We start from the raw sequence: 26,907 nt of genomic DNA on the forward strand, positions 1-26,907 counted from the left end.
AATTGATTTCAGTCATTATCCCCCTTTTCCTTCCCCTCCCTCCTCCTTCTTCTTCGTCTACTCTACTAGACTTCCTTATGCTCATTTATTAATTTGTATTTGATTGGTTCTTTATGTATTCTTATCCTCCCCCTTCCTTTCCTTTATTTTACTCTATTTTCTGCATATGAGAGAACATTTAACTTTTGAGTTTCTGAATTTGTCTAATTTCACTTTGCATGATATTCTCCATTTCTATCCATTTAGTAGCAAATGACATAATTTCACTCTTTTTAATGGCTAAGTAGAACTCCATTGTATGTATATATATGATATATATATGTTATATATATACTATGATTTCTTAATCCATTCATCTGTTGACAGGCATCTGGGTTGATTTCTTAATTTGCTATTGTGAATTGTGCTTCTATAAACATTGATGTGGCTGTGTCACTATAGCATGCCAATTTTAGATCTTTAGGAAAAATACCCAGGAGCAGGATAGTTGGGTCATATAGTGGAACCATCTTTTAATCTTATTTTTTTATTTATTTGTTTATTTAGTTTTTACTTTCTACTACATCATAAGGGTAACTACGTGTCAGAAATGTTGTATATGATCAAAAATAAGTATTCAATTGAATTATATTAGATGAAAATACTGAGGATAGAATAATATAAAGATCCTTCTGAATGTATCATCTTTTAAAAAATTTTTGAACATCATTATCAGGTAGTTTTTCTGTTGTTTTGTTCTGTAGTGGTTGTAGGAATCCAACCAGCAATTCATACCTGCCAGGCAAGCTCTCTACCACTGAGTGGCAGACCCTGCCCTACAATTCTTTTCTTATACCCAATGCTATGCCCCAGAATCGACATTTTGTTGTTGTTGTTCTCAGGAAAGTTGAAGACTGTATTTTATTTTCTTTTTTAAAATTCTAATTTGTTATATATGATGGTGGAATGCATTACAATTCATATTACACATAGAGAGCACAATTTTCATATCTCTATTTGTATACAAAGTATATTCACACCATCCATGTTTTCATACATGATATCCATCTCATTCCACTATCTTTTATTCAGTATTTGTAGTCCTAATTTAAGGGAAACCTGGGACTGAGGAATCGAGTGACTTTTACTAAGCAATTATTTTTTTTATTGTTTAATAATTCATCTATCCATTGTCAGTGCTTTTGCAGGACCAATGCTGGGTGGATTTCTGTATGAGAAAATTGGTTTTGAGTGGGCAGCAGCTATACAAGGCCTGTGGCCTCTGATAAGTGTAAGTAACCCATGTTTTCCCCTCCACCTCCATCTTCTTTACATTTTGGAGAAAGTTGTCATGGAGGATTTACATTAACCAGTATTTTTCACTGTGTTAAAGGGATTAGTGATGGGCTTATTTTACCTCCTGGAGCACTCAAGGAGAAGAAGAAGGTATGGTCAACTTTTAGAGTTCTTCTTGCTGCCTTTAGAGGTCAGCTTATGGGTGTGGTCAAGAAATACCAATTTATATCCATCCTTCTAGTTAGCAGATTTCTGGGAGCCCTGAGGCTCGTCCCTTACTTGGTAAATATGTTTGCCAGGTTTAAGGGGATAGTTGGTTAGATATGTAGGCACTGTTTATGTCGTTGTTGTTTGTTTGTTTGTTGTTCATTTTTAGATAAGAGATACTGAGATTCTCTTTTTTCCTCTCAAAGTAGATCTAAGTCTCAAAACATCATTGGCACAGAAGAGGAACGAACTGCTCTTTTACCTGATGAAATCTAGCCTTCTGAGTCCTGGATGGATACAGATTGGGAGGCAGATGCTGGTGGTCCTGCATATCACTGTTGGGAGGGTCTTCTCAATTTTGGACACAGAGCTCCATGGGGCCTCCACCACTCCCTGAAAGAGCCCATGTGCTTTTGGATGATCCTTGGTGGGCTGTACTTAAAGTTGCCCTGAAAGGGTAACTGACTGAGCCAGCCATATTTGAAACATTAATTATGAGAAAGATAGTTAAAAACCAGCAAATTTTTTTTTTTTTTTGTGGTGCTGGGGATTGAACCCAGGGCCTTGTGCATGTAAGACAAGCACTCTACCAACTGAGCTTATCCTCAGCCCCAGGAGATTGTTATTTTAAATGACCAAACTTCTCCTTGAAGATTCTGTTATGAATTGTCTAGCCTTCTTGCTTCCTCTGTTTACTTTTTATTCTGAGTGCACTGATTTTGTGAATGGAATATACCTTCATTTTTACTGACAAGGAAAGAAATGATTTGATTTGACATATGCTGAATATATCATGATTTTACACAAAATGTATAGAATAATTAACTATGAAATCAGGTTTTAAAACATATTTTCTCTGACTTGAGATTTTTGTCTTTGTTTAAAAAGCAAAAGTTCTGCCTGCCATGCAAAAATTCTGTAGCATCCTTCTGGGCCCTCAGTTTTTCTCAAAATTTCAGATGTGTGAAAGGTGCTTGATATAACATTACTCATTCCCTTTAACATATCTGTGTTTTAGTTCTACTTTTCTTTTTTCTTTCTTTGTTTTTTTTTTTTCAGTACTAGGGAATGAACTCAGGGCCTCACACATGCTAGACAAGTGCCCTATCACTGAACTATGTTACCACACTTTTTAAATCTTATTTTAAGACAGAGTCTTGCTTTTGCTCAGGCTGGCTCAAACTTGAGGTCCTGCTGCGACAGCTTCAGAGTAGCTGGGAATACAGGCATGCACCACCATGCCTAGCTTGTGTCCTGGTACTCTTGGTAGATTTCATCCTTAGATCAGATCAGCATCCCAACCCCATCCAGGAATTTATGTTGTATGTTAGGGACACACTCCCTCCATGGACATGTAAAATCCATGCTGTTATTTGAAGCGAAACAATGTCAACTCTCATACCTCCTGGTCCATTTCATGCTGTAATAGCAACATTAACTTTCTTTTTTTAGAATAAATGATTTTATCTATTTATTCAAAAATATCTTCGATCACCTCTAATGAATTGATACCAGGTGCTAGGAATTTAGCTGTGATTACCATAAACATAACCTCTGCCTTTATGTAACTTTTAACCAGGAAAAGGAACAAACAGTAAATAAATGCCAGAATTATTTATTATCTTACAAAAATGTTCTGAAGGAAAAAACATGATAAGATAGAATAATTAGCTGGTATTGATTAGGTGTGGGGCCTTGTTTGGACAAAGGCTCTGCATGGAGGTGAGATTTTTGAGTTGAGAGCTGAAGAATGAGAATGAGTCTGCCATTCATTCATTTTGAAGAGAGACCAGTCCTTAGCATGTGCTTGGTGTGGTAGAAGATGAGAGCACTCTATACTTTCCAGAATCCTGTAAATAGAGTTAGGGAAGTGGGGAGTAGTGGTATTTAAATGGAGGTGTGCAGAGTCTACTTGAAGTTTCAGGAAGTTCTTTGGATCTGCATGTGGACAGCAAGTGGGGTTGCTGATAAGAAGGGATTGAGATGCAGGGAGAACTTTGGAGCTTTGGGAGAGACAATAATGGTTTTAACTAGAGAGGTGGAGGGGTGGAGAGAAAAAGATATATTCAGAAGTGGAACTGACACGATTGTTGCTGTGGAGGGGGAAGGAGAGAGGAATCAAGGATGATTCTAGGTTTTAGCTGGAGGATGTGGGTGTCGATTCTAGTGCTTCTAAGTCACATAGAGAAGAAAAGCAAAACAGATCCTGAAGAGACGAATAATCAAAACCATGATGGGATGCCATTTCCCACCACCAAAACCAACCTAAATGGATACCCAGGGTTGAAGAGGACTGCTTTTGGAAGGGTGCCTGGCACTAACTGTAAGGTTGGATCACAAGGGTCTTATGAACTCTTCCCTATTCCTCTCAACCTCCTTCATCCTTGGAGGTTGGTCAGTGCAGGAAGAGCACCAGTGACCTGTAGGTCAGAGTATGACCACGTTCCCCTGAACCAATGTGAGGGCAGAGCAGGGACAGGCCTGGTTCTCCCTGGTCAAATTTCCTGACATACACTTGCGTTTCTTCTCTCTAAGCCCACTGGTTCAGGGATGCCCCCTCTTCCGCCCCGTGGCAATGCCACTGAACTCATGCAGTTCCAGATGCTGCCTCAGGGTGGTGCTATTAAAGCACTGAGGCCACAGCAACCACTTCTGCTGCCCCAATCTGGCCTTCGGACTTTGCTCAGTACCTCCACCCATTTCCCTTACCAGCACAGTTAAATGTTGAAAACTCAATGTCAATGCAAAGATTCTAGGTTTTTTTGTTGTTTGTTTGTTTTTAAGAGCTTTTTAAATTCTAATTTTCAACATGCTGCTCTCAGTAAATGCCTCAGATACAAGTGTTAATAAGATGCTCTGTATGAAAGCAACTCTATCCTTTCCTCATTGTATGATTTTGTAAGTATTAAGATGCATGACAAAAATGCTTTATGAGAAAGAATAAAGGAAAAAAAAAGAAAAGAAAGGATAAAGAAAAAAAATGTTTGGGACTATGAAACCCAAGAAGTAGATCAAAATCATCAGAGGATATTCCTATGTATATGTTTGCATTTTTAATATATTTATATTTTAAATATATTAAAGGTACTCAGATTAAATGAACTCTTTAAAAATGAAAATTATTATTTTATGTAGCTAACTGCAGAGTATATTAATAATAAATAAACAAGGATATTTTTATGTTAAGACAATATTTTATCCCATATTGGGATAATACACAAATTAAAGGAAAAATAAGGATATACAGATCATATTTCTTTTAATTAAAATTTTAGGATTTTGAGATAACTGCTGGTTCACATGAAGTTCTAAGAATAAATACACTGATCCTGTTTCTCCTTTCCCTGTTTTCCCCCCAATAGTAACATCTTGAAAAACTATGATATAATATTATAATCAGGATGCAGAATATTCCTGTCACGACACCCCTCATGTTGTCTTTTGCAGCTACTCTTAATTCCCCTAATTCCCTTCCACCTTTACTAATCTCCATTTCTGGCATCTAGTCATTTCAAGAAATGTAAAACTGGAATCAATATGTAATTTTATTTTGGGATTGGCTTTTTTGACTCAGTATAATGCCCTTGAGATACACTCATGTTCATTCATTTATATTGGTGAGTAACATTTCATGGTACGGATGTCTTGTGTATCTACCTATTAAAAGATGTATGGATTGTCTCTAGCTTATGATTACAAATAAAACCGCTATGAACATTTACAAACAGATTTTTGTGAAAACATAAACCTTCATTTCTCTGAGACAAATGCCAGGAATATACCTGCTGGGATGTTTCATGGTTGCATGATTAGTTTGCTTTACTTTTCCCCAAATAACTCATTTGTTTTAGATAGAAAACTTGATTTTGGCAATAAATATTAAACATCACATATTGATGAAATATCATTCTATTGGCTTATTTTTTTTCATTATCAAGATTTAATATGTTACATATACTCTCTCAAATCTAGCTATCAAAAGAAGTGGTTAATAAATACAGTCCCAGATTATGGTGGTTCAATTTAGAAATTTTCAACTTTCTGATGGTTGTTCTTAGAAACCATATTACAACTAATAGTAAGATGTGAAGGCTGGGTTTGTGGCTCAGTGGTAGAGTGCTTGCCTCACATGTGTGAAGCACTGGGTTTGATTCTCAGCACCACATATAAATAAGTGAATAAAATTAAGATCACACAACTAAAAAAGTGTGTGTGAGTGTGTGTGTGTGTGTGTGTGTGTGTGTATAAAGAGGCTGATACCTCTAGATATAATCATGTTGAAAGGAAATAACCTAAAGATCAGTCCCATTGTATTATCTTTTCCTTTAGAGTCACTTGCATGGGCCCTCATCTAATGAAATAAACACATACAAGAATAAGCCCAGAAACAATATATTTAGAAAAAATAAAATGTTACCTAGAGTATTAACTAAGAAAACCATAACCTCAGTTTTCAGGGCTACATAAAATGAGCCTTCATTAGGAACTACTCACAATTCTTGAATATTTGTACCAATTCCTTTCAGAAATCCACAGTTCCCTTCTAATGGCAGCCTGTTTGTGCTTGAGGGTTAGAGTGTAGGCCCAATCCAGGAAAACCTGGTGTTCAGTAATAACCTCTGATTTCATTAGCAGTACTAAAATGAAGAAATAAAAAGTCTGTTTTTTGTTGAACATGGGTCAACAATAGCATTACAAATACAAAACTACATTCAAATCAAGCCTGGTATGGTGTCGCATGCCTGTAATCCCTGTACTCAGAAGGCTGAGGGAGGAGAATCTCAGGTTAAGTCCAGCCGGGGCAACACAATGAAATCCTGTTTCAAAATGGAAAATAAAATGGACTAGGGATATAGTTCAGTAGTAGATTGCTTATCTAGTGTGCATTAGAGCCTGAGTTTGATCCTTAGTACTGAAAAAGAAAAAAAGAAAAGTCTTACAAATCCAAACAAAAATTGAAATCCAAATCAATTAAGTTCTAGTTTATATATTCAGATATGATAGTCATAAAATCAGTTGCTGAATAAATACAGGTAGAGTTCTTTTTCCTTTTAAGGTAATTAAAATCAGTGTAGATAAATCTTTGTCCTGAATGCAGTACTAATACCTTATTTTCTTCCTATGTTTTCAGAACTTTTGGCTATTTTCATTTCTTCTTCTATTATTATTATATTCTGTTCAACTATCACCCTTATTGGTTTGCTTTTGCCTCTTTTGTTCGTATTTGATAAAGAGCCAAGACACTTGGTTATGGTGAGCTGAGTCTAACCTCCTGGACTGGAAGATGACTTGGTAAGGAAGATGGGGGCACACATTAGGACATAGGACATTCATCTTAGTGAGTAAAGGAGCCACAGCCCTGGAGTGTGTGCTTGAGATTGCACCTTGTAAAAGGAAACATATTCTTGAGGTCAAGCAGCATTGTTAATGGGGAAGAACTGCTTAGAAAGGGAAGATCTGTCCACAGCTTCTTCATGCCTAAAGCTGAACACACCACTCAGCCTCAGCTAGTTGATTTAGATTAGTGAGAACTCCCAAATTGATATTGCAGATTAATTGGTCTTCCATTTAAATGAATTCCATTCAGCAGAGTTATGGCTTGAGACTACATTCCAGGAGGGTAAAGCAACAATTGCAAGACTCCAGCTTTTCTTTTAGGTCTTTGCATGTTGTCACTCTGCTTAGTGGCATAACCTGAAACTGAAGAAATAGTTCCCCTCCCCTACCAAAACCTTCCTGTCAGAGTCCTCCTGTCAGATTTCTCCAGAATAGAGAAGATGAAGAGGAGAAAAGAGTGCTTCAACCTCATCTTGAGGCAAAGACTATCTCCAGTGAATTGTTCCTCCCTGCAGGGAGTTGTAAGAATTTTAATGAAGCATCTCCTGGGAGGCTCCATTCCTGTCCGTTTGGGCAGACATGGAAAGACACCCCTAAAAGGCTTCTTCCCCACATTTTGGCCCATCTTTTGGTCACTAGTTATGTAGGCAAGATAAGGGGAGAAGGAGGGCATGATAACAAAGAAACTCTAAAATGTTTAAAAAGGGCAGGACGCCCCCACTTCCTTAGACACACAGCTCTGGGCACCCTTCTGTGCAGAGAAGTCTCTGTTTATTCTAGTCTTTAAATAAAACTTGTTTTGTATGCTTGCCTGGGCATTTCTTGGTTGTTCAAACTTCACAACTGGGGAAACAGGACTTGTCCCTGATTGATTCTCATCATTGGCATCAATCTCACCCCCCTGCTTTTCTGAGCCCCTAGCTGAGTTGAGATTTTTTTTTTTTTTTTGAGAAATTGCCAAGCTGTTTTCCAGAATGGAGGTACCATTTTTAAATTTCCAGCAGCAATGTACAAGTAACCTAGTTTCTCTGCAAGTTTTGTGCATGTGTAGGAGTTTTTACAAATGCATAATAGATCAGGCATGGTGGTGCATGTCTATAATCCTAGTGACTCTGGGGGCTTGAGGCAGGAGGATTGGAATTTTAAGGCTAGCCTCAGCAACTTTAGTGAAACCCTGTCTTAAAATAAAAAAGTAAAAATTGCTGGGGATGTAGCTAAATAGTAAAGCACCCCTGGGTTCAATCTAAGTATCAAAAAAAAAAAAAAAAAGAAAGAAAGAAAAAGAAAAAAGTGATAAAGGGAGACTCTGTGGTGCAGTTGTAGGGAAAGTCATCGACACTAGCTAGTATAACTGGAAGTTAAATTAATTTTAGGAAAAAACATTTGGATCATTTGACTTGAAAGCAAGGAGCCATAAAAGAGTTTGTGAAGACAGACAGAAAAATAAGAATAGAGAACATGGATTTACTGAAGTTCTCTTAACAGGACAGGTGGGGTTCTGACCAGAAACCTGGGTCAAAGCTGCACTGGGCATCACCTTCCCAGTAGGGCTCAATCTTGTAGAGATGAAGCAATAATAATAATAACAGCAAAAATTATTTGGCACATATTATCATTGTTTGGCAGATGAGGGAAACAGAGGCCCTGAGAGAATATATACCTTGCTCATAACCACACAGCCAGGAAGTAGTTCACAACAATCATTAACTACAGTAAAAGAAGGTCATGCCGTGTAATTTAGCAACAACTAGACATAGGACTGCCCATAGGTCATGCAACTCTCTCCATATCTAGAGGGGAGATTATGGTGATAAACAGAAAAACTACGACATGGATATGAGTCGACTTAGGCTTTTCAGGCTAATCTCCAGCTTTTATTGCTCTTGGGGCTTCTACTGACTTGTGTTCCTGTTCAGCAGAAATTGCACCATTCCATCTGGTCTGAGTTCCTGGCTCTTAGGGCTGCTTTAGAAGATAGAAACTAGACTTGTCAGGATAGGATAAAGCAGACTACATCTTAGTGTCTAACTGCTGTCACTCTTGAGATTAGGGCCCGCCTAGAGAATGACACCAAACCAGAAAGTCACCAGGGGGTGACTGTCAGAGCAAAGACCACGGAAAGAAGAAAACAGGAACCAGAGGAGTATGGGCACCACCGTGACTGAGATGTTATCATGGGAGAGCATATTTTTTCTTGCTCTTGTTCACTGAGAACAAACAAGTTGAATCATTGATGAATCATTTTGAGGTCCTTATATAATTTGATTAAAATAAACAAATGCTCCATAGCTTGATACTTTTCACTATCTGGCTTGGCATGATATGATCAAGGAGTTGGTAACATATTCCCTATCACTCCTAAGTAACACCATGCAGTTCTTCAGTACTTACATAGATGAGAAATGTTTACTTGAACAAAAGTATTTTTGTAGTCCTAACAATAGAATAATATTAAGTAGCCAGGATCATTATATTACTATTACCCATTTTTGTTAATTCATTCCCACTATGAGTTACAGAGCACTTTCATGCATCTTTCACTCAGAAAGACCTTTAACGTGTGAAGGAGATTGAGCAGGTATAATTGACCTGAACTTAAAGGAAAGAAATAGCCAGGTGCAGTGGTGTACAACTGTAATCCCAGCAGCTTGGGAGGCTGAGACAGGAGGATTACGAATTCAAAGCCAGACTCAGCAACTTAGCAGAGCCCGAAGCAACTCAGTGAGACCCTGTCTCTAAATAAGATATAAAAAAGGCTGGAGATGTGACTCAGTAGTTAACTATTTCTGAGTTCAATCTCCAGTACCCCAAAAAAAAAAAAAAAAAAAAAAAAAGAAAGAAAAAGAAAAGAAACAGGTTCAAAGTGGAATACGAAGCTGAGAATACATGGTAATTTTTTTACTTTTGAGAAAGTGGAACAGTGAGATTTGAAAAAAATCACAGTTAATTGAATATCTTTCTATCAGATGATCAGGTTCACAGAAAAAAGCATTTGAACTATGACTATTTTTTATAGTGACTCTGGTTGGATTATATTAGATCAATTATTTTAATAATCTTTTCACCTTTTTAATTAAAGTCTATTAATCACAAAATGATAAATTTGGGAGTAGGCTCTTTTAGCAGTGAATTATAATTAATCAATGTTCCCTGTGGCTAAGTAACCTTACCTTATTGTATAGCTCAGTTCCACTAAAGATATTAAGTCTTGCTTGACCAATCATCTTTCTGAGCACAAAATTCTGATTCTTTAAGTTCTATATCCTGAATTTGATATTTTATTCCTGGGCAAATGTTTTTCTTTACATTTCAAGGACCTTCATATATTAAGCTTCTGATATTTTTGTGCAGTCACCTTTACTGTTTGGATCCTCAGTGTCAGATAGGCTTTTGAAATGCTACAGAGAGAAAAAAGGGAACGTGTTTGTTTTGACTTTACATTGGAAATTATATTCCCTTTCCCCTTCTGATAAATGATAAAACATACCCAAACAACTAATCAATGCCCTTCCTTCCTTCCTTCCTTCCTTCCTTCCTTCCTTCCTTCCTTCCTTCCTTCCTTCCTTCCTTTCTTTCTTTCTTTCTTCCTTCCTTCCTTCCTTTCTTTCTTTCTTTCATCACAAGCAAATAAAAACATCCAAGAACATTTGAGGACAATGAGATGCCAGTGACCAGTATGATTGTCCTAACTCCTCCTCCCCCAAAGTAAAAGCTGTTATCAACTCTTCACCACTTTACCTGGCTAAGTTCTTAGAAGCAAAATAGAGGATAAAATATTAAAAATTGGTGACATCAATTCACATGAAAATAGATTACTATAACCCAAATTATACTTACAGAGATGGATGAGTGTGGAGGGGCTCAGTTATCTTTACTAGACATCAACTGCATCAAATGTTCATTTAGCACTTGGAAAATTCACAGGTGTTCTTCTTATGGTGATCAGTTTGGATTGAGTTCCTTAAAAGTACTAGGGAACAAAATCTACCAAATTATGTATGTCTGTGTATGAATATACTCAAATGAATCCTACTTATGCATATATAATTCAAATAATAATAATAATAATAATAATAATAACAACAAAAACAAGAGAGATCAGTAGAGTAGGGAACAGAGGGAATGAGGGAAAGGGAAGGTACTGGGGCATGAAATTGATCCAATTATGTTGTGTGCAACATAAATATGGCACAATGAATCTCACTATTATGTAAAATTACAATGCACCAATACATTTTTTAAAAACAGGAAAAAAAGACACATGTGTGTATAAGCTTGGATTCAGATATTAAAACAGATCCCAGGTATATGCATAATGTCTTGGGTATAAGAGATTTGAAAGCTGGGCATGGTGGTGCATGATTATAATCCTATCGACTTGGGAGTCTGAGGCAGGAAGATTGCAAGTTTGAGGCTAGCCTCAGCCATTTATCGAGATCCTAAGCAACTTAGTAATACCCTATCTCATAATTGAAAGCCTGGGGATGTAGCTCAGTGGTAAAGTGCCCCTGGTTTGAATCCCCAGTACTGAGGTGGAGTGTGAGGTGGGTATTCCAAAATCAGAATGTGAAGAATACCTTGCTCTAGTCCCTCTGCCTGTCTATGTCTTACATTCCTGTCATGTGATATGTAGGCATTAAGCCCTATGATCTCTAAACTGTAAAGGCACTTCACAATCTATCACTTACCAATAATTGATACGCATTCCCTAATTATATATACTGTATATAGTATAAATATAAACTATACAATTATATAGTTTATAATTATGCCAGCAATCACTAACAATCAGTATTATATAATCTGCTAAAATTCATTAAAATAACTGCCCCTTTACACTTTCTCCTAAAGAGCTTGAACATTTTTCTAGAAATTACTTCCAGTTTTCTTCTCTGTATAGGTAAAACAAGTTATTCCTTTAATAGAAACATCTATTGCAAGCAGAAAATATGAGCAGATCTTATTCCTAACCCTTAGACCTTACCCTTAATAAGAATTCTATCTCAGTATGAGGGAAAGCATAGAATGAATTTTATTTGTCATTACTCTTCTATGCTATTTGAGAGTGTTTAAGGGACTTTCATCTAGACACCCATATAAAATAAACAAAGCCTTTACATTGTGTTGGGACTGGGGAAGGGAGAATACAGATGTTCAGGAGGGAATCAGAGATCACATGTTGGTGTGTGTGTGTGGTGTGTATTTCATCAATGCATGTGGTTATTTTCCTTTAACAAAAATGGAAGTTGTACATTAGCTGAGTTGTAACAGAGATGATGATCTTTATCATCAACAGTCTTAGATGCTTCATTATCCCTGGCGTCCACCTCCCACAATAGAAAGAAGAAAGGAATTAAAGAAGGGAGGAAGGGAAGAAAGAAGGAGAGGAGAAGGAGAGGAAGAGAAGAGAAAGGAAGAGAAGGAAGGAAGGAAGGCAGGCAGGCAGACCAACCAGCTGGCCTGGGGCCTGGGGCCTTGAAGAGGAAGTCTTGATTTTTCCTCTGAAACAATCCTAACTAGGCAGCAGTATCTGGGAGTCAGTGCTTTAGACTCCAGGGATGTAGCAGTGCACACACTAGATAGCTCTTCTTTTTTTAAAAAAATTATTATTATTTTTTTAAATACACAACAACAGGGGAATGCATTACAATTCTTATTACACATATAGAGCACAATTTTTAGTATCTCTGTATAGACAGCTCTTCTTTATGGAGCATAAATTCTCAGTCTCTAATAGGAATGAGTAAGTTGGAGTGTTGATTTGGGTGAATTTTGTTCTCAATACTGTTGTGCATTCTCCCAGTGGTAAATATTTAAAATTTTTTTCTCCCCTTCTAAAAATAAATGTGATGTTAAGTCAACCAACAGAACAAAAACTTGTTACTAATTTTTAAGGTTAGTAAACAAAATGTTTGTTGTGCTACAATTTTTCACATGAGAGTTAATTTTGTTATTATTTCCTTTCTGTTAGCAAGAGGATAATTGCACTATATTTGAATTTTTAAAAACATGACACTAAATCTTATCAATAGTTAATGTTATTTACTCTTTAAAATACTTTCTGATTGTAATCCTTAAAAGTGTCAGGCCAGTTGTGTTCATAAAATTATAAAATGAAAGTCCAGTAGTTGGCAGTCACGTTACATAAATGTTCTCCCTTCTATAAATACCACTTAATGTTAGTTTCATTTTCAGAAACCACCCAACCTTAGCCATGTCCACTTCTTCTTTTCCAACCTCTGCAGTAGTTTTTGCCCTGATCACCCTGCCTTTCTGTGCTCCGGATACTTTTAAAGCTGCAGTATATGAACATGCAGTCATTTTGCCAAGTGAAACAGAAATACCTGTTTCTCAGGATGATGCCTTGATCCTCATGAACAAGAATATAGATATTCTGGAGACAGCAATTAAGCAAGCAGCTGGTCAGGTATTCTTTTATTTCTGCAAATTACAATTTTGGGGAGGGACAAGGGAGTTGGAATAAGATTGGTGGTTGAATTGTCAATTTTGCACACAGAAAAACAATTTTGATTTGATTGGTTCTGAACAGGGTGCTCAAATCATTGTGACTCCAGAAGATGCACTTTATGGATGGAAATTTACCAGGGAAAGCATTTTCCCTTATCTTGAGGATATCCCAGACCCTAAGGTGAACTGGATTCCATGTCAGGACCCCCAGAGGTATTCAGCTATCCTAGTTGTTTGTACTAAAGTGCTGTAATTTCTAAAGCATACATGTTCACCAAAGGAAAATTATTTTATCATATTATGGTATGTATTATGTTTATATTTGGACATTTGTCAGGTTTTGAAAAATTACACTTAGAGGAAAATATTCCAAGCTCTCCATTGAAGGGACCACATTGGACATTCATAGAGTTTATCTGTCCTATCTTTTCCTAGGTAGAGAAGTCTTCCCATGGACTTTCTAGTGAGTCATCAGACCTTCTGCTTTGGAACCGCATTTCCCTGTGCTCATAGAGCTAATCTCCCTGGAAAGAGGTTACTTAGAAACCTTTCAATGTAAAATATTTAATATATATGTTTATATTGAATATATAAATCCTCTGTCTAGCATGATGAGAAGATGATTCATTTAGACACAGATTGCACACACACTCATTCTTTGCTCTTTCACAACTCATTTCCTCTTTCTCTCTCTCTGCTTTTAAGTGCCAGGGATTGAATCCAGTGATGCTCCACCCCTGAGCCACATCCCCAGCCCCTTTTATATTTTATTTTGAGACAAAATCTTGCTAAATTACTTAGGGCCTTGCTACATTGCTGAGGCTGCCTTTGAAACTGTGATCCTCCTACCTCAGCCTCCCAAACTGCTGGGATTACAGGCATATGCCACCACGCTTGGCTCTTTGCTCTCTCTTGTTCACTCTTCACCTCATTCTTCTACCTCATTTACATTTATTAAATATTCCTTTGTCATGATCTTGGTGGAGAATCTTAGATATCACATTTTTTTAGGCACTTCTGATGATTCTGAAGTTTATCAGAATAAGAGCATGGGGGAAATGACTTTTCTTAGCTCTAGAGAAATGAACTGCAATAAGACAGTACTATCAGTCTCTGATATAAAAAAACCCTCTCTTTTGTGAAGAAAGTCAATAGTTGACCTCCAGATTTCTCATTAAAAACAACACATGTGGCAAATTTGCAGAAGAGTCAAAGATCATAGTGGCCACAGGAACTAGTGAAAATTTGGGAGTAGCTTCTTAATAAATAGCTCTTTCATAGTCCCTAATAGAAGGAACAAACTTTGACCAAAATGAAAAAAAAAAATAGAGCAAGAGGAAGTGTTTTGCATCATCACCTGAAACAATAGAATTACAGTTATCTCAAATGGAGGATTGAGATTGCCCTCACAGACATAGGGAGTGCTCCAAGAACAGCAGGTCTGGGGAGGCAGATCAAGAATTCAATTTTCCGTATCTTAAGTTGGTGCTGCTCTTTAGTCACCCAGGTGGAGATGTCCTCCTGGCAGCTGAATATACACCTCTGGCATGAGGGGACAGATGAAAGTCTGGAGACAGAAAATCAGAAGTCCACATACAGATGATTTTTAACTTCCAGAAGAGTCCACCTGTGAATCGACGTAGAGAAAAGAATAGAGAACAGGCTTGAGCACTAGGAAGTTCCAGGGTTGACATGTAGAAGAGATGAGGAGGAACCAGTGAAGGACACAGAGAAGAGCAGTCAATGAGCAGGAGAGTGAAAGGGTGAGTGCAGGGAGAGAGAGACACGTTTCCAGGAGGAGAGTGGAGCTCTGTCAACTCCTGTAGATAAGTAGAGTAAGATTTGAGGTCAGGTAAGACTGGGAGTCATTATTGGTGTTATTGAGAGTTCAGATGATAGAAATGAAAGTTCATGTGCAGTGCTTCCAACAAGAATGAGCCAGGAGCAACTGATGACCGCAAGAGGGACAGCTCTCTTGAGGATTCTTTTTTTTTTTTTTTTTTTTTAAAGAGAGAGTGAGAGACAGAGTTAGAGAGAGAATTTTTTTAATATTTACTTTTTAGTTCTCGGCGGACACAACATCTTTGTTGGTATGTGGTGCTGAGGATCGAACCCGGGTCGCACGCATGCCAGGCCAGCGCGCTACAGCTTGAGCCACATCCCCAGCCCTCTCTTGAGGATTCTTGCTGTAAGAGTGAGCTGAGAACAAAAGCCATATGGAAGGGCATAGAAGGTCAAAAGAGTTTTTTTTTTTTTTTTTTTCCTCCTACTTTAGAAGGTACTAGAGCATATTGTATACTGTTGGGAATAATCTAGTAGAGAGGAGACAATTAATCATGCAGAAAAGTGAGTAGTGAATTGCTGGAGCAATAGATATGGCATAAAAAGTCTTCATCAGTTTAAGTATAATTTGTGTTTTTAAAAAATATGCCCTTCTCTCTGAGTGGTTTTTATATTGGCACCAATTGTACATAGACCTTTACTATTGTTATTGTCTGTGTATGAGCTGACTTAAATATATTGAAAAATTAAAATGTCTTCATTAAAATTTGATTTAGATTTGGTCACAGTCCAGTACAAAAAAGACTCAGCTGCCTGGCCAAGAGCAACTCTATCTATGTTGTGGCAAATATTGGAGACAAAAAGAAATGTAATGCCCGTGACTCCAAGTGTCCATCAAATGGCTATTATCAATATAATACCAATGTGGTGTATAATTCAGAAGGAAAGCTGGTGGCACGCTACCACAAGGTAAGACAGAGAGAGTAGAGCCAGATATGAGAATGGGGAATATTATGTTTAGGAGTTTGAGCGTTAGTCCCTATATAATACAATATTATTGGAGATTTTTGGTGAAAATGAGTAAGTGGAATTCTAGGGGAAAAAAACTGATTTGGAAAAAAAATGTAGAGAGAGACCTGATAGAGAAGTGTCATTATGGTCCAGGATTGATATAAGGTTTTGTGTTTATAAAATAAATAATTTTACTATTGATGAAAAAGATATAAAGCTGATTGTAATGTGGATACCATTTAATTAAGATATGGTATGAACATGCTTCAAAATTGTAAGAATTAGTTTTTTGCATAAATTAAATTTTTATCAAATCCCCAAATATTCAATTTTCAGTACCAGTTAATTTAATTACCTTCTTGTAGATTTAAGTTTAAAACATACAATTAAAAAAAACATTTTGAATTTATATATGACAGCGTAATGCATAACAATTCTTATTACACATATAGAACACAAGTTTTAAATATCTCTGGTTATATACAAAGTATATTTACACCAGTTCCTGTCTTCATTTTTGTACTTTGGATAATAATGATCATCATGTTCCACCATCATTTCTAATCCCATGCCCCCTCCCTTTCCCTCCAACCCCTCCACCCTATCTAGAGTTCGTCTATTCCTCCTATGCTCTCTCTCCCTATCCCAATATGAATCAGCCTCCTTATATCAAAGAACACATTTGGCATTTGGTTATTTGTGATTGGCTAACTTCACTTAGCATTATCTTCTCTAACTCCATCCATTTACCTGCAAATGCCATGATTTTATTCTCTTTTATTGCTCAGTAATATTCCATTGTGTGTATATGCCATGTTTTTAAAATCCATTCATCTATTGAAGGGCATCTAGGTTGGTTCCACAGTTTAACTATTATGAATTGTGCTGCTATAAACATTGATGTGGCTGTGTCCCTGTAGTATGCTGTTTTTAAGTCCTTTGGGTATAGACTGAAGACAGGGATAGCTGGGTCAAATGGTGGTTCCATTCCCAATTTTCCAAGAAATCTCCATACTGCTTTCCATATTGGCTGTACTAGTTTGCAGTCCCACCAGCAGTGTATGAGTGTACCTTTTTCCCCATATCCTTGCCAACACTTACTGTTGTTTGTATTCATAATAGCTGCCACTCTGAATGGAGTGAGATGAAGTCTTAGAGTTGTTTTGATTTGCTTTTCTCTAATTGCTAGAGATGCTGAACATTTTTTCATATATTTGCTGATTGATTTTTTATATCATCATCTGAGAAGTGTCTCTTCAGGTCCTTGGCCCATTTATGGATTGGGTTGTTTCTTTTTTTGGTGTTTAACTTTTTAAGTTCTTTATATACCCTAGAGATTAGTGCTCTATCTGATGTGTGAGGGGTAAAAATTTGCTCCCAAGATGTGGACCTTCTATTCACCTCACAGATTGTTTCTTTTGCTGAGAAGAAACTTTTTAGTTTGAGTCCATCCCATTTATTGATTCTTGATTTTGATTCCTGCACCAGAGGAGTATTATTAAGGAAGTTGGGGCATAGTCCCACATGATGGAGATTAGGACCTACTTTTTCTTCAGGAAGAATAATGCATATCATTAGCTTTTAAGAAGTATATAGTTTTGGGGGCTCTTAGGGAGATATTTGGCTCCTGAGAGACAGATAGACAGACAGAAGGAGAGAGAGAAGAGGAGATAAAAGAGATGTTCTGGACACAAGTTGCTTATTTCTCTACATTGGCCTTGTAAATTCACTTCTGATTGTCAGATTCATTCACTTTCTAGGATATGTCCTGTTGTCCACTCTAGCAAAATCTTTTACTAACTTTGGAGGGCTTTTATAAGTCATCTCTTCTATAAACAAGTCTTAGTTGGTATACTAAATACTATGCATTTATTATAGTACCATCTCTACTCGGAGCCTCAGTTTGATGCCCCTGACAAGCCGGAGTTAGTAACTTTCAAGACCACATTTGGAACATTTGGCATTTTCACATGCTTTGACATACTCTTCCACGATCCTGCAGTTACCCTGGTGGAAGATCACCAAGTGGATACCATACTGTTTCCCACAGCTTGGATGAATGTTTTGCCTTTTTTGACAGCTATTGAATTCCACTCGGCTTGGGCAATGGGAATGAGAGTTAATCTTCTTGCAGCCAACACACATAAGGTTGGCCAAAACATGACAGGTAATTTATAACCAGGTATGATGTGTAGCGTATACTTCTACACATAGAGAAACTAATGCCTCAGAGATGATCTGCCTTGTTTTTTTGCTTTTTGGGTGAAACGTCTCACTACGTCCATCCTCCTTTTAGAAGAAAAGCTAGGGCGGATTTGTTAGTTATGGTTATGATAAAACTTTACCTGTATTATTTCGTGTAATCATTACAACTCTGTATGAGAATATTACATGCCAATTTACTAACTAAGAGACAGCACAAATAATTTGCTAAAGTCTCCCCAGCCAGCAAGTGGCCAAACAGGGAACTAAACAGAGATGTGTTTTTAAACTTGCAAAGTCAGAGGCTTATATTATTTTTAGGCTGCCATATGATAAATTACCTTAAAAGTTAAACATAAATGTGACTTAAAACAACAAACGTGTATTATTGCACAGCTTCTGTTTATCGGGAATTTGGCAGGGGTTAGCTGGGTGGCTTCAGATCATTCTTGTCTCAGGTTACATCAAGGAGTTGGCTGGCTAGCCAGTCATCTGAAGGTGAGTCTGTGTCCAGCATAGCTGGCTCACACCACCCTCAGTAGGAACTCTCAGTTCCTCAGTGGGTGTTGGCAAGAGGCCCTCATTTCTTGCCACATGCCTGTCCATAGGACTTTGTAATAAATGTATCCTTGTGACATAGAAATGTACTTCCTGCAGGGCAAGAATTGAGAGAGTAGAGAAGAGAGGCATAGAGAGACAGAAACAGAAAGCAAGGGAGGGAGGAAGAAGTTATGGTGCTATTTATGGCCAGTTATCACCATCACTTGTACCAAGTTTAGTTCATCAGAAGGGAATCACTAGGCTAGGGAAAGGGAATTAGATCCACTGTTGGATAGAAGAGGATAGGGTATTGATGTAACATTCGCACAGCCATCTTAAATGTTAACCACCATCTCATTAGATAAATATCACTTTCCTGTACTTCCTTTTACACAAACTCCCCTGCCCCATTAGTGACCTACCCCACGGTACCTTAATCCTAAGCCAATCCCAGAAGGACACGACCCCTTTTGCTCTGGAAAGCCCCATGGTACCATCAACCTAAGTCAATCCCATGCTATTCCTCACCCACCTAGCTCTGATGTAAGCACCTCTGAGCCTATCCCATAGCACCACAGCTACAACTCCAAACTCCTACTCCCTAAAAGCTGAAGCCCCTTACATTTTGGGGGCCTGGGGCCTCTCTACTTTGTAGAGGAATGACCTTTATTTGTCAGCTTTGACAAGTAAGCCTTTGTGTGGATCTCTGCCTGGTCTCCGTCCTTCATTTCTCACTCACCCATCTCTGGCTTTCTCACTTTCCTTTCAAAGAGTGTTGAATAATTTTTGGACATATTTGAAAACTGCCACAGTGGAGAACGGAAAAGAATTTTGCATTAGCTTTCCCTACACTTCAGAGACTCTTGGAATACAAATATTTTTATATTTGGTTTAATTTTCCATAATGCTAATAAAGAATGCTGTCATATTAAATTTATTTGTAAATGAGACCATCAAACTTGTACTTCAATCACTTACTTCCAAGAGAGAATAGAAAAAGTCATTGGGTGTTCAGTGTCACAGGAAGTCTGTATGGCCTCTCATTGTCCCAAATGAGGATGGGATCATACGCCCAACTCTGAGGGGTGAATTATTTGTGTGTGTGTGTGTGTGTGTGTGTGTGTGTGTGTGTGCACCTGCAATATTGTTTCAAAAGACTTGTCTTCCATTCCCAGGCAGTGGTATCTACGCACCTCACTCTCCCAAGACGTATCACTATGACATGAAAACAGACTCAGGACGCATCCTCATATCAGAGGTGGATTCACATCCTCGGAAATCTCCGAACTACCCAGCAGCCGTCAACTGGAATGCCTACGCCAATACCATCAAACCCTTCCCAGTACAGAAAAAAACTTTTGGGGGAAGTGTTTCCCGCGATCAGTTCAACTTCACAGAACTTTTTGAAAATTCAGGAAACCTTACAGTCTGTCAGAAAGAGTTATGCTGTCATCTAAGCTACAAAATGTTAGAAAAAAAAGAGAACGAAGCCTACGTTCTGGGGGCTTTTACAGGACTTCATGGCCGAAGGCAAAGAGAGTACTGGCAGGTAATCTAAGCTTAAGTAAATGGAGTGTTTACATGTCTGTAAATTCCAGGTGAACTTTTAATATTTATTACGGAAAGTCCAGTGCCTTTCTTGTCAAGGCACCAACAGGATTTCTCTCACACATACTCACACACAGGGGTTAATCAAATATGGTATTTGCTATGATATTTAAGTATTATCTGGTCTTTTTGCTTTGAGCACATTTTAAGCAGTGATTTTATCATGACAATTGTCTATGACTGATGATGAACTAGTTTGCAATTGTGGTGAACGCAAGAAGTCTTCCTTAATTAGGTTTTGCCAGCAATCTGAATATAGTCTTATTTTTACTTGTGAAACCAACAATGAATTGGAGTGCAGTTTTTACTTAGTTCCTCTTCTAATTGGATGTCCTAGTCTTTTTGTTCCCTTCAGATGACAAATTTTAAAGGTTGAGACTTTTTCTAGTATGTTGGTTATGAGTTTGCATTTTCTTAGACTCTATGCCTTACTACCTTCTAAAGAGAAGGATATGGAAAGAGGTGAGGTTCATGGGTGGTCCAAACTTTAATCATCCTTTCAGCATCAGTACTATTGTGGCCCCAAGACCCTCCAGTTCCTCAGACTTAATGCCATCATCTACCATACCAAAGTAATGGTTTGAGTCTAATTCTGAACTGATTTATTCCTTTCAGTTCACTTGCTTTTCAGGAAATGGATCAGTTCTCAAATGGCTTAACATTTTCAAGAAAGCAGATGATTATAAAAAACATGATTCCAATCTCTTTATGGAGAAAGGAAGCTTTGCTTTGCTATGGTTAAAAAGCCAGTCAACAGTTCTGGGACAAGTAACCGACATATCAGGTGTGTTTTATCTGCATCTGTTCCACATAGGTGTGCACAATGCTGAAATGCAAAACAGCTGATTTGAAAACTTGTGGACAGCCAGCAGAAACTGCTTCTACAAGATTTGAAATGTTCTCCCTTAGTGGTACATTTGGAACAGAGTATGTTTTTCCTGAAGTGCTACTTTCTGAAATTCGCCTGGCACCTGGAAAATTTGAGGTAAGAGGATTTCAAGAGTATTTCCATCTTCTCTTTCTCTGAAGCCAAGTCAAACAAGCTGTGACAGTTGCTATGGCGACTTTATCAATTAACATTTGCTGTGCAATGAAATTCCTTAAAACATATAACATCTCCAGACAACGGCTCTTTCCTTAGCCCTGATTTTGTGGGTTGTCAGTTTGAACTGGGTGTAGACAGCCTGTTTTTCTTGTTTGAGATGGGCTCAGCTGAGGTTGGCTAACCTCATTGTTTTTGTCACTAGGTAGTGGGTTGGTTGGGGCTGACTGGTTTGTCATGGGATTGTGTTGAACAGCTGGCATGATTAGGGTCATCTCTCCTTGTGGTCTCTCATCTTTCACCAAAGATGGACTTCTTCATATTTTAGTCAAATGAGTCCAAGAGCATAAAAAGGAAAAGTCACTTTGGACAAGTTCTTTGCAACCCTCAGTGTGCCTATTTACATGTGTCTCATCAAGCAGAGCAAGCCACAGGAGCAATGTAGAACCTATGAGCTGAAGTCACTATTTATTGAAGGATTTTTGTTTCTAGATTGCCATTTTCTTTGGTTGCAGTTGGAGACAAGCTGAAAGCTGGACATTTATTTTATAAATTGTAGTGCTTAACCAATTAATTCACAAAAGAAGCTACACTCAAATCAGAATTATGACTGCAGGTTTACATTAGCTAGTATAAGACATGCACACACACATGGTCATAACATACACATACTCTACCAATTAATGTCATCTCCGAACTGTGGCAACCAGTGGCAGGGTTTCAGTAGGCTGGAGTTCTATAAGGGGAAATAAGAATCTAAGTTAACTCTTCCAAGGTATTGGGCAAAGAAAGCATTAGAATTGCAGATTTCTAGTGGTCATGTCACATGTCTATATTTTTGCACATTATCAGATTGGAAAATATCATATTTATAAAAGAGATAATTCTGTGAAGCTAACAGTTTAACGTATAATACAGGCTTAAGACTGTGAAATCCAGAAAACAGGAATCCTCGACTGCTATAGAACCTGGTTAGGTTGACTCTCACTAGTCAATTAATAAACTGAACAGCCAACTATAGAAAATCATGATCAGATCTGAAGTGAGGAGCCTGGAGTCCAAATTCCAGTAGCTGAAAGGTGGCTGGACTGGCAGAAATAAGCATAGATGAACTGAAAATATCTGAGCTCACTTCAAGGGAGTACAAGAGGAAAGCAGAGTCTCATAGCTGAGTGAAGTCTAGCCCTCCTGGTACATGAAATCCTGCAGGCTTCCAGACAACTGAGCACACACACTCGAATTTTCCATGTACTACTTTGATATTTTTTCTATGACATACAAACATAGACTCCCCACTCCAACCCCTGCCCTGAGGAACTATCCCAGAGTAGGACTGAGAATTAAAACTCATGAAACCACCTCATCCAAGGGGAAAGAATAAAAAATGCTAGAATTTTCTAGACTAGGTTAAAGATCTGAAGGCAGAAATGCCGTTTAATTCACTCTGGACCACACATCAGAATGTGGTATTTGAAAAGGTTGGATGGAAACAGTTGAAGAAGAATTTGAGAATATATCAAGAACTTTGTCTGTAACCATTTTCTTTCTTTGTTTTAACATTTTCATCCCAACTGGTGTCAGAGAATTAGGAGCAATTAGAGAATGATACCAAAGTCTAAATGTTAAATTGTTGAACTCATAGGAAGTGTAGGGCTCAACTCTAAACTTAGTCATTCTTTGGGGGTCATTCTGTTTCCCATCTCTGGATGTGAGAGAGGGAAGGAGGGAGGGGAAGGAAAGGAGGAAGGAAGAAGAAAGGGAAGGAAGAAAGGAAGAAAGGAAGGGCCCCTATCCTTTAAATTAGGAACTTACAATATAATTATCATTTGTATCTTACTTAACCTACTCCAGCTCATTTTCAGAAAGAAAAAAATGAGATACAGATTGCATTAGAAGAGGAAAGACATATAAAAGGCCCTTGACAGACAAGATCTTTGGTATAGCAGGTAGGGACTGCTACAGTCAGGGTGCTATAGATGTTTGTTTTTACATGTGCAGATTCAAAGTGGCATGAATTTCCCTGAAGGAACAAATACTAACCAAAGGAACAAATACTAACCAAACTCACAAGATGGATGAAAAAAAACATCCATTAATTATTTTTGAAAATAGTTACTGGAGAACAGTGAACTATCCTTTCAAGAAGGCTTTGCACTGGCCAGTTTCCTCAAGAGTCCAAACAGAATTAATACAAAGCTGGTTGGGCGTTCATGGAAAAGATTCCAAGAGATAATGTGTTTCTCTGCTTGATCCAAAGACCATGTAGGATTAGGGTGACTAGTTTTCTTCAAAGAGCCAAACAAACAGTAAGCACTTCTTGATTTGTTCAGTTCTTTCTCTGTTAACCTTGAAAAGCATGGCCCTTCTGTTAATATATTATTTCTGGAGAGACCAGTTATAATACTGTAGATGACAGATATTTTACATCAGCTATGCTCACAATGTCTTCTTGAGCGTTTGTCCAGTTCCATTGACCAGTAAACACTCACTGGGAAAACATTTACTTATTATCTTAGACGCCCATTTTGGAGAAATTTTAACATACTTGGTAAGTATCTTTTCCCCTCCACTACTCTAGTTTTACTCTAAGAAGGTGGAGTATTCTTGACCATGCCCACAAGTGTCAAAATGTCTTGCTCTAGTACCACAGGCAAGTCAGACTTCTTGCTGACAGCAAGAATGAAGTCTGACCTTAGAAACTAACTAGTTATATAACCCAAGAAAGCCACTTAACCTCTGAATTCTTATGGAAGAGGAAAAGATCCTTTTATCCTCACTGACTTGGTTAAGATGCAGTATGATAATGCACATGAAAGCAGTTTGTGAATAGTGAAGCATAAGAATTGTCTTCTAGAGAATAGAAACATGGCATTTGCAGGTAAATGGATGGCTTTGGAGAAGATAATGCTAAGTGAAGTTAGCCAATCCCTATAAGGAGGCTGACTCATAGTGGGGTAGGGAGGGGGAACATGAGAGAGAAATAGATGAATATTAGATAGGGCAGAGGAGTGGGAGGGAAAGGGAGGGTCAGGGGATTAGCAAGGATGGTGGAATGTGATAGACATCATTATTCAAAATACATGTATGAAGACACGAATTGGTGTTAACTTTATATATAGCCAGAGATATGAAAAATTGTGCTGTATATGTGTAATAAGAATTGTAATGCATTCTGCTATCATTTATTTTTTAAAAAAATCAATTAAAGAAAAAAAAGCTTCATGACCAAATGGGAAAGACAGGAAGCACTAGGGTTAAAGAATCTTCTTGTGAAATAGTTATACTAACTTTACATTCACACGTTGCATAAAATTAAATGAAATTTCACAATTGTCTTCTAGGATATTTTTTTTCTACTTCCAGTTATAAAATATGTTTTCCCAGTTCCCAACTTCAACCTTGTTCAAACTGTCTTTTCCCAGCTGATTGGTTTCTTTTTTTTTTCCTCTGACTGTATGATTTATTCTTTTCTTCACTAATCTTGAGTTCTAGACAATAGTGGGATATAAATTTCAACAACTTGCTTTCTGAGGAAGAAAAGGGAAAAGCTCTGATTTCTGGCATTTGCAAATTATTTTGGTGTATCTATTCTCACCATGATCAACTTCTAAAATGGCTGGTGCTATGGTTTGGAGAAGTGCACCTCAGAGTTTTCCAGACTTGGTGCCCAGGCTGGCACTATTGGGATGTTGTAGACCCTGCAGGACGAGTGGCCTATGGGAAGTCCTCAGGCCATTGTGGGTGTGTCCTTGACTCTGTGATGTAAGCAGTTTTGCTCCACCATGCACTCCTGCCATGATGTGCTTCCCCTCAGAGGCACAAACCATTTTGATCTGGGACCTTCAAAACCATGAGCCAAAATAAATCTTTTCTCTAAGTTAATTATCTTAGGTATTTTGTTATAGTAACAGGAAACTGACTAACATAGTTGGCTTAACAACACCTATGACTGTTTCTGGAAATTTAACAACCTGTTCTTGTGAACCTACACCTCAGTGGCTCCAGCACACCAGTGGCTCTAACTCAACTAGAGAATAAAAGCACATTGCCTAGGCCTGTCACAAACACTTCCAAACCAGAATGAACCTTTGCTGCTCAGATTTCCACTTCCCATAATGTTTCTCTGCCATACAGCTGTAGGAAAAAAAAATCCTAACTTCTTTTCCTAGATTGTATCTCATTCTGGCAAGTAGACCAGGCCAGCTGTTTTTCCTGAGACTTCCTAAGTTCTTATCTGTTTTCCTCTCCAGTATATTAATATAAGATTTCTCTATGGTTAGAATCTGCTCAGTTTTACCACCAACTTCTCAGTTGCTTAAGGGAAAAATGTGCTCTATTTTCCTATTTTCTTGCAATAATTCAACCCAATGAATCATTTCTGCTGCTGCTGATATTGACTTTTCATTAAAGGTCACATTCAATACTTGAAACTGAAATCATGAACCCTCTTAATTGCTCTAGTTTTCATTATATGTAAATAGCTATCCTGCCAATCCTGTCTGTTCCTCCTTCCTGAGCAGGAATGACTTGATCAACCACTTTACCTAGGGTGGTTTCAAAATTATTAGTTCAATTGCAATGACTTGATCAACCACTTTACCTAGGGTGGTTTCAAAATTATTAGTTCAATTGCAATATGTGTTTTAATAAAGCTGACTGTACTTTACTACTTTCTCTTTAGGTGCTAAAAGATGGGCGTTTGATAAACAAGGGTGGATCTTCTGAGCCTATCTTAACAACGTCACTGTTTGGGAGGTGGTACATGAAGGATGCGATTCAAAATTCATGTCCACCCAAGAATTCAGCTATAACTTACCTGCTGACATCTATATTACTAATTATTTATAAAATATTATAATGATAATAGAAATCTCTGTCATTTTGAATGTATTTTTTCAGGTTCCCAAGTGAAAATCTAAAGGCCTATTTAAGGTAGCATCAATCAAATATTTCTTTTTTTTTCCACTAAAAATTATTTTTAAGTATTGTAATTTTCTTTCTTTCTTTTTCATTTCTTCCCCTTTTTGACTATTCTAAAATGTTGCGGTGTGGTACAATGAAAAAAGCATGGAATTTAAGATAAAAAAATGGGCATCACACTTACTAAGTTTCAATCTGTGACCCCTAGTGTATACCTGTGAGTGTGAGACAGTGAAGAATAAAGTTTCCGGGATATTGTAAACATAGCTGTGTCTTTGAATTGAATAAGTTCCCTTTGACATTAAAGACCTTTTGAACTCACATATTTTTCTGTGCTACTGATTAGGGAGAATCTGCTTTCAAATCAGATAGTAATGTCAAAGTTCATCTTACAGTAAAGTGTTATTTTGAGATATTCTTGAAGAAATGATAACTATTCGTATGGGCATTCTGGCACATTCTGATAATCCCAGCAACTTGGGAGGCTGAGGCAGAAGGATTACAAGATTGAGGCC

At 37.6% G+C, this 26,907-nt stretch overlaps 2 protein-coding genes across 3 annotated transcripts in view; both read left to right on the forward strand.

The window, feature by feature from the left end:
* The window catches only part of Slc18b1 (solute carrier family 18 member B1), a 32,555-nt gene extending 27,171 nt beyond the window's left edge, over positions 1-5,384 (forward strand). The window contains exons 12-14 of one of the 2 annotated variants that reach the window (XM_013360519.4): positions 1,177-1,270; positions 1,373-1,425; positions 1,689-5,384. In XM_013360519.4, the coding sequence (XP_013215973.2) occupies positions 1,177-1,270; positions 1,373-1,425; positions 1,689-1,758 (217 nt within the window). In that variant the 3' untranslated portion in view covers positions 1,759-5,384. The remainder of the gene's footprint in view (positions 1-1,176; positions 1,271-1,372; positions 1,426-1,688) is intronic. The other variant, XM_005329820.5, reaches the window with a different exon arrangement.
* A 7,613-nt stretch (positions 5,385-12,997) lies between these two features.
* On the forward strand, positions 12,998-26,658 carry LOC101975419 (pantetheine hydrolase VNN2). Its single transcript, XM_078019107.1, has 7 exons — positions 12,998-13,246; positions 13,370-13,500; positions 15,846-16,038; positions 17,959-18,247; positions 19,998-20,371; positions 21,245-21,415; positions 26,154-26,658. Exons 1-7 carry the CDS (start codon positions 13,034-13,036, stop codon positions 26,328-26,330), a joined length of 1,548 nt encoding a protein of 515 aa, XP_077875233.1. The 5' UTR covers positions 12,998-13,033; the 3' UTR covers positions 26,331-26,658.
* The last annotated feature ends 249 nt before the right edge of the window (positions 26,659-26,907 follow it).

The sequence above is a fragment of the Ictidomys tridecemlineatus genome, chromosome 8 (assembly GCF_052094955.1).
Source record: "Ictidomys tridecemlineatus isolate mIctTri1 chromosome 8, mIctTri1.hap1, whole genome shotgun sequence".
Lineage (NCBI taxonomy): Eukaryota > Metazoa > Chordata > Mammalia > Rodentia > Sciuridae > Ictidomys > Ictidomys tridecemlineatus.

Excerpts from the sequence above, each read along its gene's own strand:
- LOC101975419 (XM_078019107.1), top strand. The coding sequence starts at position 13,034 with ATGTCCACTTCTTCTTTTCCAACCTCTGCAGTAGTTTTTGCCCTGATC. Across the intron at positions 16,039-17,958 it reads TGGTGGCACGCTACCACAAG|TACCATCTCTACTCGGAGCC; the intron begins GTAAGACAGAGA and ends CATTTATTATAG. Across the intron at positions 18,248-19,997 it reads GGTTGGCCAAAACATGACAG|GCAGTGGTATCTACGCACCT; the intron begins GTAATTTATAAC and ends TTCCATTCCCAG.